At 41.1% G+C, this 15,944-nt stretch overlaps 1 protein-coding gene across 1 annotated transcript in view; it reads right to left on the minus strand.

The window, feature by feature from the left end:
- The window catches only part of vimr2 (vimentin-related 2), a 30,786-nt gene extending 17,302 nt beyond the window's left edge, over positions 1 to 13,484 (minus strand). The window contains exons 1-6 of the mRNA XM_062999847.1: positions 13,372 to 13,484; positions 10,523 to 10,664; positions 9,208 to 9,366; positions 7,254 to 7,373; positions 2,269 to 2,364; positions 797 to 934 (exon numbers count right to left, since the gene is read on the minus strand). Coding sequence (XP_062855917.1) covers positions 797 to 934; positions 2,269 to 2,364; positions 7,254 to 7,373; positions 9,208 to 9,366; positions 10,523 to 10,664; positions 13,372 to 13,484 — 768 coding nt within the window. The remainder of the gene's footprint in view (positions 1 to 796; positions 935 to 2,268; positions 2,365 to 7,253; positions 7,374 to 9,207; positions 9,367 to 10,522; positions 10,665 to 13,371) is intronic.
- Positions 13,485 to 15,944: the final 2,460 nt, after the last annotated feature.

Raw genomic sequence — 15,944 nt, forward strand, 5'->3', positions numbered from 1 at the left:
CATGCAGCGAGGATACTGTGGCAGGCCAATGCACACTTCAGGATTATTATTCAGGAATATTTAAAACTGAATTTATTTTTCACTCTCTCAGTCTCCCGACCCTCCCGATGGCCAGTCCATCCCTGCCCACCACCCAAATAATACCTGCTCTGTGGTAGTCCTGTGGGGGTCCTGACTATTGTAGAACAGCATGAAATGGGGCTAACAAAGCATGCAGAGGACAGATGGACTACAGTCAGTAATTGTATACCATGTATTCTATATGGTAAGTGGAGCTGATAAAATGGACAGTGAGTGTAGAAACAAGGAGGTGGTTTTAATGTTATGGCTGATCGGTGTATACTTAGGGCATGATTGCCAGTAGTCATATTCCAATATTTCAAAAACGCCGCTACAGTGGAATGTTACTGGATGTGTATGCGAAGTACGTGACAAGAACTGTGTCAGTTACATTGTATGACCTCCGAACCCAGTTCTAGCTGGTTTCTATGTTCTCTGTTAATGGTGGAATCTTCAACTGTCCTACAGGATCACTGATGGGAGTATAAAGACTGTCTATGCAATCCTTCTCTACAGACAAGATTAAAACTCCTTTCTTCTTATAATCCAGTCTCTGAGGAATTCCATTAAGGTTTTTTTCCACCACACATGCTTATGGTCAAGTGTCCAGATAATTGTGGCCATATAGTGTATATTTATTATAGGCAATATGTTAAGTGTCCATGCCTGCATTGCTGTTTGAGTGTTTTTGTTTGAGAATTGTAAGCACAAAACAGACTGTAACTATGTTACGTACCTGTAGGCTCTCAGCCAGCTGGCAGTAGTATTCCTTGATAACGGTGATGGCTGGATTCATGTCGATGCAGGGAAATTTAAGAGACACGGTTGAAACATGCTTATCTTCAGCCGCCGCCTCAGACAGACTCTCGATCCTCTGAGAAACAAACCAGCGTTGAGAGATTACATACTCGTCTTTCGTTGCAGTGCGTGCTTCTTTGGTAAAAACGGCAATGATTATAATTCTTGTCTGAATTGGGTGATTACGTATGAACAGTACAGTAAATGAACACACTGTAATCTGTTTTATAATATTAATAATAAAATAATAATAATAAAAATAATAATAGGGTGCTTGGGTGGCGCAGCAGTAAATGATGCTAACCCATTCCCATTACCACTGGAATCCAGGATTCAAATCCCCATCAGTGCTATTGCTGATTGGGCATCGACATACAGACATGATTGGCTATGTCTGGGAGATGGGGGGGGGTTGTTGAGACCCTGCGATGGATTGGCGTTCTGTCTGGGGTGTGTTACCTCATTGCAGCCAGTGACTGACACACCACAATTAATAATATTAATAATAACAGGAATGACCAACATTATGACCACCTTCGTAATTTTGTGTTGGTCCCCCTTTTGCTGCCAAAACAGCCCTGACCCGTCGAGGCATGGACTCCACTAGACCCCTGAAGGTACCAAGATGGCACCAAGATGTTAGCAGCAGATCCTTTAACTCCTGTAAGTTGTGATGTGGGGCCTCCATGGATCGGACCTGTTTGTCCAGCACATCCCACAGATGCTCAATAAAATTGAGATCTGGGGAATTTGGAGGCCAAGTCAACACCTCAAACTCGTTGTTGTGCTCCTCAAACCATTCCTGATGCATTTTTGCTTTGCAGCAGGGCACATTATCCACATAGAAGGGTGTACATGGTCTGCAACAATGCTTAGGTAGGTGGTACGTGTCCAAGTGGAAAAATTATAATACTACAATTACTAGGACTGGCTTCCTTGGAATCACTGAGCGCAATGCAGTAACAATCACTGGACAAGACGCCAATCCATCACAGGGCCTCGGACTTCATTTTTTTATGTCTAATATTTTTTTTGAATTAAATACTTTCTAATATGTAATAAATATATAATAATTGAATAATCACATCTAATAATTTAAGAAAATGAAATTACATGATTATTATAATAATATTAAATTAACAAATAACAAATCAAACTATAATTTCCACGTTCTTACATAGATCAGGGGATTTACATATGTTTCTTATTATCTCAATGATTTCAAGACTTCTGTTGTTAAGACCAGAGGGTACAACATAATTGGAACAACCCAGTTTACCTACTCAACAGTTTACAAAATAAAGTGGGACCACCGTGGCATTTGAGCTAAACACCTCAAGTAGGAACTGTGTAATCATGATCATAGCATGGAATGTTTCAGCCATACAGTCACATTCAGTGCTTTCCTACCAGCTCATGTTGCTGCTCCATTTCAGCCAGCTGCGCCTCGTATACGGCGACTTGTTCTCTGAGTGCCAGGCAATCAGCTGTCACGGCATCCACCTCCTACAGGGGGCGACAGATTAGAAGATGATGAATTTTACATACATGCTGGCTTTACCATTAGTTCATGTTTTTCCTTAGTAAGGTTATAGAAACATACAGCTGAGTTCAAACGTTGTTCACTTGTAAGCAACATGTAGGTCATGAGGAGTTCAATGATTTTTGCAGCTGTTTTCTTCTGTGACTGAATGATTGGAACACATTCTTTTGACCAAAAAAACCTTCATGAATTGGTATTTTTTAAATATAATATCATGAAAATAAACTACAGCAGCATTATTGATGGGGTGGTGTAGAAGGTTTTATATTACTGTCTACTTTTGGCATTTGGATTGCGGGTTGGTAATAATGATTAACTATAGAAGTCTGTGTGTGTATATTAACAGGAACGCACCTTAAACTTAAAAAATAATTTCATAAATAAGAAGATGCTGAAATATTGGTAGCACTGTCCACTGTCAAGCAAGATTGCATTGCAATTAACCCTGTAAGTCTTTAATTTAATTTCATTTCACCACCAATTTATTTTGATCCGGGTCGTAGTAGGGGCACAATGCAGTAACCTTGGACAGGACGCCAATCCGCTGGCCATCATTTTCCTGATTTTGCATGCAGGTCTATGAATGTATGTAACTTTATGGCTACCTGGCAGCATACTCTTCAACATATACAGTATATCAAAGATAATGAACATTTTTGACATATGTTTTAGTATGTGCTTTGGGATGCATTCTCACTTGACCTATGGTGTTGTTCGGTTTAGATCATAATATTATTTTTAATGCCCCTATATGTTGCACTGATATTTTTAATTTTGTTTTTTCTAGTCATCTACCCTTGATGTCACAGCGTTTGAGTGCTGTTTTGTCTACACAGTAAAACAACAGTCTAATGAAGATTTCTTTACTAATTAACAATTGCTTTGTTGACCTATAGTAAGGTACTATGAGGTACTATATTGGGCTAATATTCATAATGGTATTAGTAATATCCATGTTTAGAAGGAGCATCTGTATACCAATGGAGAATGAGACTTGGATGCATAGCAGAAGCCACACACATCTTATCCTCCATCCTTGCAAGACGATGCTGTTCCTATTTAGTTAATCTTGGCTTCTCAGGGTGACTAATTAATTGGTGAAGAATGCATTAACTTATGAGAGTGCATTTGCACGAGAATGTGTCAGCGTGCTGGGCACAGGAAATGAAGAAAGTTTGATATGTAATAAACAAAAGCTTTCACTTAGAAACATAACTAGAAACATAACTTTAGAAGGTTCATCTGTCTACCTATGGAGCAGAATGAGGACTGGGTGGCTAAGTCACCAGATGACTGAATTGACTTCTTCAAAACAGCAAGAAGTGGGAATAGGCAGCCATGGTGAGTACCCTCTGACAGTGGTCCAAACAGGGACAAAGCACAAACTTCTGACAAGTTGTTGAGCAGCCAAGATTCATTGATGATCTAGTGTGGCTCAAATTGTAGATAACTGTAGTACTGGTGATGAGGCGACTATGTCACACATTCTTGTTCAAACTCTTGTGTGTATGGGTCTGCATAGTTGCAGGCCATCATAGCGCCCATGGTAACTCCTGTCCACAGTTGGACAGGCCATCAAAGCATTAAGCAGAAGATTGACAGGTCTGATGAATCCTGCTTTCTACAAGATCATTGAATGGCCAAGGAAGAGATGGCATAGGAATGCACTGGAGGGTGAGCCACCCCAGAACATAGAGAAGTTAAAAAACAAGGTACCACAGGACACCTTCAGTTGTCTTGTGGAGTCCATGTCTTGCAGGTCAGAGCTGCTTTGGCAGCATATTAGGCAGGTGGTCTTATAGGACTGTATAAGGATGGTACTGCTTTAGTTTACCTACAGAGCAAAATATTTGACTATTTAGTCAGTAGGCATCATCTAGTTGTATTGTAGGTAACAGTTTTGGATGTAGCTTCAGACTGTCCTAAGGGGTGTACTTTTTAATTTTTGTTTATTAAAACAGTATTAATAATTACTTTTAAGTTTTGGGTCCAGCTTTCTAGGTTTTTACCCTTAATCTACTTACAGTTATTTATTATGGTATAATAATGGTGGTGTTAGCATGCTTCTAGTCTACCCAAAACTAAACATATTTTTTTACTATATCAGTTTACTATTAGAACAGAACCTCAGCCGCACCAACCTTAATGCTAAGCTATCACTTCTCCACCACCTGCTGTTACACTCTGCAGTGCAGGCAGGTTAAACAAAAATGAGGCTTGGACGCATAGCAGAAGCCACACATATCTTATCCTCCATACTTGCAAGACAGTGCTGTTCCTATTTAGTTCATCTGGGCTTCTCAGGGTGACTAATTAATTGGTGAAGAATGCATTAACTTAAGAGAGTGCATTTGCATGAGAATGTGTCAGCGTGGTGGGCCACAGGAAATGAAGAAAGTTTGGTATGTAATAAACAAAAGCTTTCACTTAGAAACTCTTAGCAGTGTGTCTAAACTGCATATCCTGAGCCCGACTTTAACACACTACTGTGAACAATCTATTGTCATATTATATCAGTTTTGTTCATTCTTTAAAATTGAATAGGATATTTTAGCAATATCAAATGTAATAGTGGGTGAAATGCTAAGAAAAACAGTGCAGGGGCGCTCACGTGGCGCAGCGGTAAAATACGCTAGCACACCAGAGCTGGGTTTTCGAATACATCGTATCGAATCTCAGTTCTGCCATCCAGCTGGGCTGGGCGGCTGCATGAACAACGATTGGCTGTTGTTCATAGGGTTAGAGGCAAGTCGGATCATGGGTCCTCATAACTGGTGCAATTACGACCCCTGCTGGCTGATTGATGGTGCCTGCACAGGGCTGGGGAATAATGCTGATCGGGGTGTGTCTCTTTGTGCACAATGCTGATCGTTTTATATGAACTCGACTCGTGCAGGTGAAAAAAGCAGTCTGTACTGAGCACGTGTCGGAGGGGGCGTGTGTCAGTTGAGAAGCGTCCTCAGTCAGCGGTGAAGGGTCGATCAGATTCTGAATACCCGGTTTGAATCTCGGCTGGGCGCCATCTAGCTGCAGTGTCTGCAGCAGACACAAATTGACCCACCGGGTCTGCTGGGTGACCGGACCAATTGAGTAGAGTCTATAAACGCTGTGCAAGGACCCTGGTTAGCAGACCTAGGCGCCTGTGAAGAAGCACAGGCATAAAAAAGGGGTTCGCTAAGACCGTGTACACGTCGGATGGCACGTGAGCAGCAATATACCCTCCTCGAACGCAATCAGGGATCCACAGCAGTGGAAGACAAATTGACTATGCTAAATCGAGAGAAAAAGGGAGAAATTATTTGAATATGAATATGAATTATTTGTTTATGAGCAAAATTGGTTTTAGGTTCACCACTTTTCATAAAACTGAGTGAGCGGCAGTCCAATAGTTTATACATAACTTATTTAAATGTATGATTGGAAGAGGTTGAGCAATTTCACCATCTACTGTCCATAACATTGTTAAAAGATTTAGTAAATCTAAATTAATCTCTGCATATAGAGGGCACTTGGTAGTGTGTGTTGTTCTGTGTCGTTTTAGTACGAGTGCACCAGGGCCTTATTGGCCTCTTTATTAGGAATGCATACCTTGTTAAGACTAGTTAAAGTGTACAACTCCAGGCTAGATATATTTTTACACTGTAGTCTTTTATCAGTGTGCTTATCCTGATCATAGGACACCGCTGGCTTTATATTTCTGGTTGGATAACTATTCCCATGCCAGCACTTAAAAATCCCAAACAAAACTGCTGCCTCTGCTACACATGTGCAGGTACAACACACACTACCATGTTATTACCATGCTCATCGCAATGCCGACACTTAACAAAAATGCTCATACCTGATAGCTTATAGAATGTATGTTTAACAAAGACAGTGCTTTAAATGTTTTAAATTAAAGACCCTAATGCATTCTATTGTTTGGGACACATTGACAAATACTGTGTATGGAAAAAGTAGGTGTATTCTGGACCAATAACTTTGTGGACATCCAACCCCACCAAAAACCACATAACCCCTTAGTGGCTTTAGCAGCCTCCAGTTGTCTTGAAAGGCTTCCCAGAACATTTTTGAGTAATAAGAATTTGTGCCTCTTCATTTACAAAAGCATTTTAGCTCACGAACTGATGTTAGATGAGACTTTCAAGTTCATCCCTAATATCTGTTACAGTCATGGTAAAACATCACAGTAAAACAACCCCAAACTGTTACCATGAAGTTGACAGAAAATAATACATTTTATATAGTCGATGGTATACGTCAGTTTGCAATGGGTGTGGCTGAAACAAGTATGATGTACATATAGTGATCAATTTTTCATCCTTGACAAGAAAAAGGTCAGCCTTTCATCCAGCTGTCTTTCTCTAAAGCTTCAGCCCAACCCAGCTCTCTGTACTGCATCTGGAAGTGAGAGATGAGAGTCTAAATAAATGAATTATGAGCAGTTGTAACAGCTCTCCCACATCTGTTCTTTTATTGAAGGAGATGTGCGCCGACATGTGCTCAGTGACATGATGCTTTATGCAGACGGAGGCTCGTGTTTTGACGTGGCCGCTAGCCCAGATCTCAGCGTGGGACTGCTAATCAATGCTCTTCAGAACAGATTTGGGCTGTTTTAGTCCTGGAGCTTTCTAGTCTGAGAGCCAGGCCTGCAACCCTTATACTGGTCTACATGCATACGCTGCCATCTACTGGTTAGAGTGGTGAATTTAATGAGCATCAAAAAACCCTAATCTCAGATTACAATTCAATAATGCCTACAGATTATTACAGCCTAATTTTGGTTGTATTCATGATGACATTTGCCATGACTGTTTAGATGAGATGTGTATCTAGATGTGACTAGATTTACCACGGCGACATCCTCACGCTCCAGCTGAAGAAGAGTCCTCTGCTCCACAGCCTCATCATACTTCTTTTGTTTATGCTGCAAGTCTTTTTTCAGATTATTTATGTCACATAAAATCTCCTCCTAAGGAAACAGAGAATATGGATATAATTTGGACATGGATGTGGCATGTTCAATACCAAGTGGCATGATGCTTTTGAGCAAACATATATTTTTTCCTTATTTGTAGTAAAAACCTTTGTCACCTTACAGCATTTAATAATGGCAGACAATGAAACCAAACTAATATTAGTATAGAAATCCATGCCATTATGGAAAATCTGCAAAAAAAGGCAGAAAAGCACATGCACACAGCCATTATTTATTCTCACAATTTTTATTATTAATAATTTATTTAATATGATTTTTATTATTTATTTATTTATTAATAAATAATATAATTTATTGTATTATGCTTTTTTATTAGTTAAATGTTTTTGAGGCTATTCGTGAAGCACCATGAGTGATAGGCCAATTAGTTTAAAGCAAGATGTCAATTCTGCCTAGCAACACTTAATGTATTGGTGGAAAGGAGGTTTTAGACCGCCCTAAATACTTTTCCCACGCTGCTGATTGGCTGATGTGAAAACAGCCACCTATGCCATGGCAATACACAGCCATCATTTATTCTCATACTTTTTTATTATTATTCATTTATTTACTATGAAATCTGTATTATTAATTAATTTATTTAGAAATAAATACATAGCATTTTTATTATGTTTTTTTTATTAGTTAAGAGTTTGTGACGTGAGTATTAACCCAATTGTTTTAAGGCAAGATATCAATTCTGCCTAGCAACACTTAATGTATTGGTGGAAAGGAGGTTTTAGACCGCCCTAAATACTTTTCCCACGCTGCTGATTGGCTGATGAGAAACGTTAGCAGCAAAATTTCCAAGGTGTTTAGATCCCATACGCATCTCTTTTCTGTGTTATTTATATATCTTTGTCAATCACTGCTGTTTCAAATAACACATCCTTTAATAATAGACATTTAGTTTTGGTAGAAATGTCGTGTTTATTTATAAATAATTGTAGAATTATTTATTAACCCCCTTTTTGTGGGTTTAACAGTGGAAAGTCTGCCGTCTAGCGCCTCTAGTGGACAAACGTATTTGCATTAGAAGTTCGTACCAGAAATTAAGCTCCAAAGTGTGTTTTTTTTTTAACAAAAATGCCTAATGTTCCGAGTGGCAAATGTTAATTATTTATATATTATGATATATTCATTTCTATATATTATATATATATATATATATATATATATATATATATATTTATATAAATAAAAATATAATAATACAAATAAAAAGTTCTGTTTTTTTAGGTTTAGGCTTTTAGTTTTGGAATTCTTCATTCATATTAATGTAAAATGTATAATTTACTTACTAATTCATCTTTAATATCTCCTTCATTGTGGTCAGGGTTCTGGTGGGTCTAGTACGACCCACAGACACCACTATTTATTTAATCACATCTAGCGGCAATTTAGTGTAGCCAGTCAATCTATTGGTGTAACTGGGGTAGATGAAAAGCAACTAGGGTAAATATAAACAAATAAAGAATGCAGTGGCACAGTAAAACATGTCAAACGTGTATCAGTGAGTAGGAGTAAATATGCTTGAATAGTAGAAAATTTAAGCTTTTACCTGGTACCTGGTGTCTATAAGTGACCTATAACGTTTTACATATACAATTATTAAACACAAATTCTATAATATTTGTACACGTGGGCAGGTTTGCAGCTCTTAGGCTTATCTTATGGTTAAACTTTGTACATGCATATACAGTATGTGTAAAGTGCAGCAACAGTCTCATAAGAAAGTAATTGTGGATTTAGGATCCCTACGGCTTTGATATATTATGAAACAAATCGATTAGATGAGTATAGTTTCAGGTTAGTTTAAATGCAGTACCTTCTCTCTGCGCAGTTTTTCAACCACGGCCTCCAAACTGGAGTCTGAGGGGAAGCCGCGACCGAGAGCAGTGAACGAACTTGGTTTGGCAGCCAGTCTCTTCTCCATTTCAATGATCTGAGCCTCAAGAGACTCGTTTTCCTCCTCCAGACATCGTTCCTGACACATTTATGCAATACAAAATGATTCAAGTACATTTACAGCAGAGTATTCAAGATGAACTAGTTCATATTTTTTTGATTCTTTGATTCAGATTTGATTCTTTTCTAGCTTGAAGGTAGCTTGCTAACATTAGCTGTCTAGTTTGAGTCCATTAGGCTTATGCCACACGAAGTGTTGCTAAGAGTAAACTCAGTTCAAGTCCCTGCATTAGAACTGCACTAAGGGATCAGTACATTGGAAAGTAATTTTCTGGATATTATCTTAAAAGGAACAGTAAGCCAGTTGATTTGCTCTGTTCTGTGTTTTGATCTTACATTAACACTGCCAAATCAGGTCAGTATTGCACAAACAGGCCTCTGAGAATGGAAAATAATCCATGGAAAGCAATCCACACAGTTATTGAGTACTATGTTAAAGTGCAGTTACACTGATGTGTCAAATATTCTCGGGTGGCACAGAGGTAAAACGCTCTAACACACCACTCACTAGTTCGAATCTTAGCTCTGCTACCAGCAGGCTGGGCACTTGTACGGACAATTATTGGCTCATCTGAGGATGGGGGGGTTATGCTGGAGGGGGTACTTCATAACTGATGCAATGATGACCTCTGCTGGTTGATCGGTGGCTCCTGCACAATGAGTCTGGGGATAATAGGGATCAGTGCGTGACTCTCTGTGCGCTATACGGATCTCCATATAATGCCCTACTCGGTCAGGAGTGGAGGTCAGCAGCAGTAGAGGACACGGAATGTGATCAGGGGATTGGATACAACTAGATTAGAAGAGAATTTGAGGGAAATCCTTGGCTTATGTCTCAAATGGCATACTACTACACTAGATGTTTGTTATTGGTGTGTTATTACTATTGAATATTCTATTTAGTGTGTACATTGTTTGTGATACATCTTTCAATTTTTTTAATGTATGTTGATTTGCCTCCATGACCCGATACTTGGTTGTGTAGGAGCGGAAGGTAACACAATAATACAAATTATGCAAATTGTCCTTAAAAAAGCTTTAGTTCATAAAAGCCTCGATCATTTCATGCTAATATAAATATAGAGAGTGTGTTATATGCAAAGTATTTCATATATGAGCAAAACTGCCCGGCTATTTTGCACCCAGTCTCTAAATGCAGCCTCTCCCAGTCTCACCATGTCGATAAGGACAGCCAGGCGATCGTTTAGCCCGACCATCATGGAGCGTTCTTGAGCAAAACGCCTCACAGCCTCTCTGTTCAGAGCTCGAGCGGCAGCAAAATCCGGCTCAGGGCATTCGATCATGGAAACTCCACCCCTACCAAACAAAGTTTCAAATGTTTGGTTTTAGAACCTTGACGCCATAGTCAAACATTAAACAAAGGCAAGGAAACATCTCGTATAATGAAGCTGGGACGTTAGTCATGTAATGTCACATGACCTCTGGTATTAAGTAGGCATATTTACCAGTCAAATGAGTCAGACCATGTTTCATGTGAATGCAAATGAAACAAGACACTATGTGATTTATTTTCCTTTTAATGTGGTGTTAAAATAGGTTCCTCAGTAAAGTTACAGCACTAATGACACCATTTGGCACTAATGGCCAAAATTCCAAGTAATGTAATAAAAAGAAAAAGCTACAAACTACTCTTTGAGAAGAGAGCTCAAAATTCACTGTATAGCCAAAAGTATGTAGACACCTGACCATGAGGTTCTTAGACATTTCATTCCTAAACCATCTAAATTCATTTCAGTATGCCACAATCCATTTGCAGCTACAACAACTTCCACTCTTATGTTTTAAATGTGTAGTTGGAATTTGTACACATTCAGTCGAAAGAGCATTTGTAGTCACCGGTCAGGCACTGATATTGGAGCAAAAGCCCTGACTCGCAGTTGACGTGTATATTGCTACGAGGAAATTGCAATAATACTGTCTTTATTTATTTATTTTTTCTATTTATAGATGCATTTTCTCCCATCTCTCCCAATTTACGGAGGGTATATTGCTGCTCACGCCTCCTCCTCCGACGTTTGAAGACCCCCACCCATATAGTCCGGTCATCCTACCCTAGCAGACACGGTGGCTAATTAGTGTCTGCTGCAGGCACTGCCAATTATGCCCGCTAGATGGCGCCCCACAGACCGGTGGCAACGGCGAGTTTCAGATCAAGGAGTTCAGAATCTTGGCGCTGGTGTGCTAGCGGAATATCCCGCTTCGCCACCTGGGCCCCCTGTCTTAATTTTAAAACAACACTGAAATCATGGGACAGCATTTATCATTAAAAAAAAAATCTAACATGTGCCACAGGTTTTAATTATTTATTATGTTTCCTTTGCTAATTAAACAATAGCAGCAGTATCAGTATGGTTTAGTGTATATTTTTTTTATTATATACTGTATATACACCGATCAGCCATAACATTAAAAACACCTCCTTGTTTCTACACACAGTCCATTTTATCAGCTCCACTTACCATATAGAAGCACTTTGTAGTTCTACAATTACTGACTGTTTCTCTGCATGCTTTGTTAGCCCCCTTTCATGCTGTTCTTCAATGGTCAGGACCACCACAGAGCAGGTATTATTTAGGTGGTGGGTCATTCTCAGCACTGCAGTTACACTGACCTGGTGGTGGTGTGTTAGTGTGTGTTGTGCTGGTATGAGCGGATCACACACAGCACCGCTGCTGGAGTGTTTAAATACCGTGTCCACTCTATTAGACACTCCTACCTAGTTGGTCCACCTTGTAGATGTAGTCAGAGACGATCGCTCATCTATTGTTGCTGTTTTGAGTTGGTCATCTTCTAGACCTTCATCAGTGGTCACAGGATGCTGCCCACAGGGCGCTGTTGGCTGGATATTTTTGGTTGGTGGACTATTCTCAGTCCAGCAGTGACAGTTAGGTGTTTAAAAACTCCAGCAGCACTGCTGTGTCTGATCCACTCATACCAGCACAACACACACTAACACACCACCACCATGTCAGTGTCACTGCAGTGCTGACAATGATCCACCACCCAAATAATACCTGCTCTGTAGTGGTCCTGGGAGAGTCCTGACCATTGAAGAACAGCATGAAAGGGGGCTAACAAAGCATGCAGAGACACAGATGGACTACAGTCAGTAATTGTAGAACTTTGTAGAGTTTTATTTTTTAATGCTATTTTTTATGTTTACACATTTATGTTATCTTCAAAAACTTCATCCCAATTAAAGTCATGGTTGGTGCAGCATCACCTAAAAATGGAAATACATTTTGGAGAGGTTGCCAGTCCATTGCTTAACCCATTCACTCACTCACTCACGCACTCACTCATTCACATCAGGGGGTAGTTTAGTGCATGTTATTGGCGAATGGCAGAAACTCTCACAGACAGACAGAGACCGTGCGCTAAGATCTCCTGACATCTCGAATGTCCAGCTGAGGTTGGCATGTTAAAAGCTGTATGTGTTTGATTTTAACATCATGTTTTACACTTTTTGGTTACATTCATGGTAGTTACTCAATACACATGGTTCATCAGTTCACAAGGTTATATCAAACACAGTCTTGGACAATTTTGTATCTCCAATTCACTTCACTTGCACGTCTTTGGACTGTGGGAGGAAACCAGAGCATCCGGAGGAAACGGGGAATCATGCAAACTCCACACAGAAAGGACCCGAACAGCCCCACCTGGGAATCGAACCCAGGACCTTCTTGCTGTGAGGTGACAGTGCTACACACTTAGCCACCGTGCCGCCCAAAAGCTGTATGTGTAACTGGCGCAACCCTGTTTATCCAGGCTTGGGACCCAACATTACGGGTTCACTAGTATGTATACCCACAATTGTTAAGTTCACATAACGCCATGCACCTTCTTTACTTACCTCCCAGAATCCAGGCACTGGCTCTTAACCATTATGCCACATGAGCTTATGGAAAGCAAACTGAAGGAAGTAAATGCCACAGACGGCAAAATTTAAAAACCATTTTTCTTTCATCTTACATAAGAATTACTGGCGCACGAGTCTGACCTGGTAGCGGAGGGAAGGATCTGGGTTCCACAGCGCTGGCTGAACCATGTAGCTGGTCTTTGCTGCTTCTGTTCGAGAAGTCTCCGGTACGATGACACTCTCAGCATTGCCATGGTCGCTCCAAAGGTATTAGACAGACTAATGAGTGACTAACATTTCAGCCTGGAGTCTTTATACACTGCAGGGCTAAGAATGTCACACAGCTATGAGGGATCTCTCACAGAGCAATGAGCAGACTATCTATAGGAGTGCTATCAGAAGCTAAACGTTTAACACAGAGATAAAACAGCCTGGCACTGACAACAGGGTTCAGATTCATTAGCATTGGATCAGTGGATGCATTTGTTCATTTTCATGGTTTTACCATCACTTTATCCTGGTCAGGGTCACAGTGGGTCTGGCTTATTTGGAATCACTAGGCGCAATGCAGTAACTTGCAGGCCCCGACCACCTCTCCCCCTAGGACGCAGACAATCATGTCAATAATATAGATATGCACCCGGCTAGAGCACCAATCGGGATTTTATTTATTTTATTTTATTAGGATTTTAATGTCACGTTTTACACTTTGGTTACATTCATGACAGGGCAGGTAGTTACTGTTTACACAAGATTCATCAGTTCAGCTGCTCATGTGGCGCAGCGGTAAAGTACGCTGGCTCACCAGAGTTGGGGTTTCGAATACATCGTATCGAATTTCAGCTCTGCCTTTCCGACTAGGGCGACTGGGCGAACAACGATTGGCTGTTGTTCAGGGTTAGAGGGTGAGAAAGTCTGATCATAGGTCATCATAACTGGTGCGACTGCGGCCCCTGCTGGCTGATTGATGGCGCCTGCACAGGGCTGAGGAATAATGCTGATGGGGGTGTGGCCCTCCGTACACAGTGCTCGTCAAGTGTATCAACTCGACTCAGTGAAAAATGCAGTCTGTACTGACTGTGCGTACCGTAGGGGGCGCATGTCAGTTGAGAGGCGTCCTCAGTCAGCGGTGAAGGGTCGAATCAGTATAGAGGACGCATTCAGGGTAATTGGACACGACTAGACTGGGGGATAACCCAGTTTTCCTGGAGGAAACCCACACAGACATGAGGAGAACATGCAAACTTCATACAGAAAGGACTCAGACCTTCTAGCTGTAAGGCAACAGATCTACCCTCCAAGGCACCTCCTGAAGCCATATAGTCGAATTCATGCTGTCCAGAGAAAAGTCAGGTATACTTAGTTTTTATCCATAGGATCACCTTCAAATCATTTGGTAAAAAACACATTTCATAGCCGCTCAGGTGGCGCAGCGGTAAAATAGACACGCTGCAACTAGAGCTGGATTCTGAGTACATCGTTTCGAATCCAGCTCTGCCTCCCCGGTTCGAGGCTGAGTGGCTGTATGAGCAACGATTGGCCGGTTGCTCAGTTGGGGGGTGGGACAAAGAACCGGATGTGGGTCTCTCTCTGTCAGAATGCGATTACGGCCTCCGCCGGCTGATTAGAGGCGCCTGCACAAGAGATGAGGAAGAGTACCCTTAGGGTGTGTCTCTCCGCATGCAACGCTAGGTGGCGCCAAACTCATCAATGTGCGGGTGGCAAAAATGCATCCGGCTGCTGCTCATGTTTCGGAGGGGATATGGGTTAGCTTCGATCTCCTCTGTCAGGGCAGGGTTCGGCATAGACAGAGAGGAAGCACAATGCAAATTGAACGATTGGATGCGCTAAAGGGGGAGAAAAAGGGAGAAAAAAAAAAAAAAAAAAAACACATTTCATAGCTTCCGAAGTCTGTGTGGTTTTAAATCCAACCTGACCTTTCTCATTAAACAGCACTTGATGACTTGTAGTAATTGATTAAAGTGCTTTATCATTAACCAATTATCTGATCCTTATGCAAAGAACTAAAGAGTATTGCCTTAAAATAGAACCCTACATAAGCAGCCTAAGTGGTGCAGGGGCAAGCAAGAAGATCCTGGAATCGATCCCCAGGTGGGGCGGTTCGGGTCCTTTCTGTGTGGAGTTTGCATGTTCTCCCCGTGTCCGCGTGGGTTTCCTCCGGGTGCTCCGGTTTCCTCCCACAGTCCAAAAACATGCAAGTGAGGTGAATTGGAGAGACAAAATTGTCCAAGACTGTGTTCGATATAACCTTGTGTTTTTTTGTATGTTTGTTTTATTAGGATTTTAACGTCATGTTTTACTCTTTGGTTACATTCATGACAGAAACGGTAGTTACTCAATACACAAGATACATATCGAACACAGTCATGGACAATTTAGTGTCTCCAATTCACCTCACTTGCATGTTTTTGGACTGCGGGAGGAAACCGGAGCACCCGGAGTAAACCCACGTGGACAGGGGGAGAACATGCAAACTCCACACAGAAAGGACCCGGACCGCCTCACTTGGGGATCGAACCCAGGGCCTTCTTGCTGTGAGGCGGCAGTGCTTCCCACTTAGCCACCATACCACCATATATATAACTTAGTGAACTGATGAACCTTGTGTAATGACTGCCGTTCCTGTACCACCGCTGAGATCAGTGTCTGAATCTGAGCAGTGCTATAGGCAGACGGGGTGTCTACACGGACAT

This window comes from Trichomycterus rosablanca, chromosome 8, assembly GCF_030014385.1.
Source record: "Trichomycterus rosablanca isolate fTriRos1 chromosome 8, fTriRos1.hap1, whole genome shotgun sequence".
In the NCBI taxonomy this organism is placed as follows: Eukaryota; Metazoa; Chordata; class Actinopteri; order Siluriformes; family Trichomycteridae; genus Trichomycterus; species Trichomycterus rosablanca.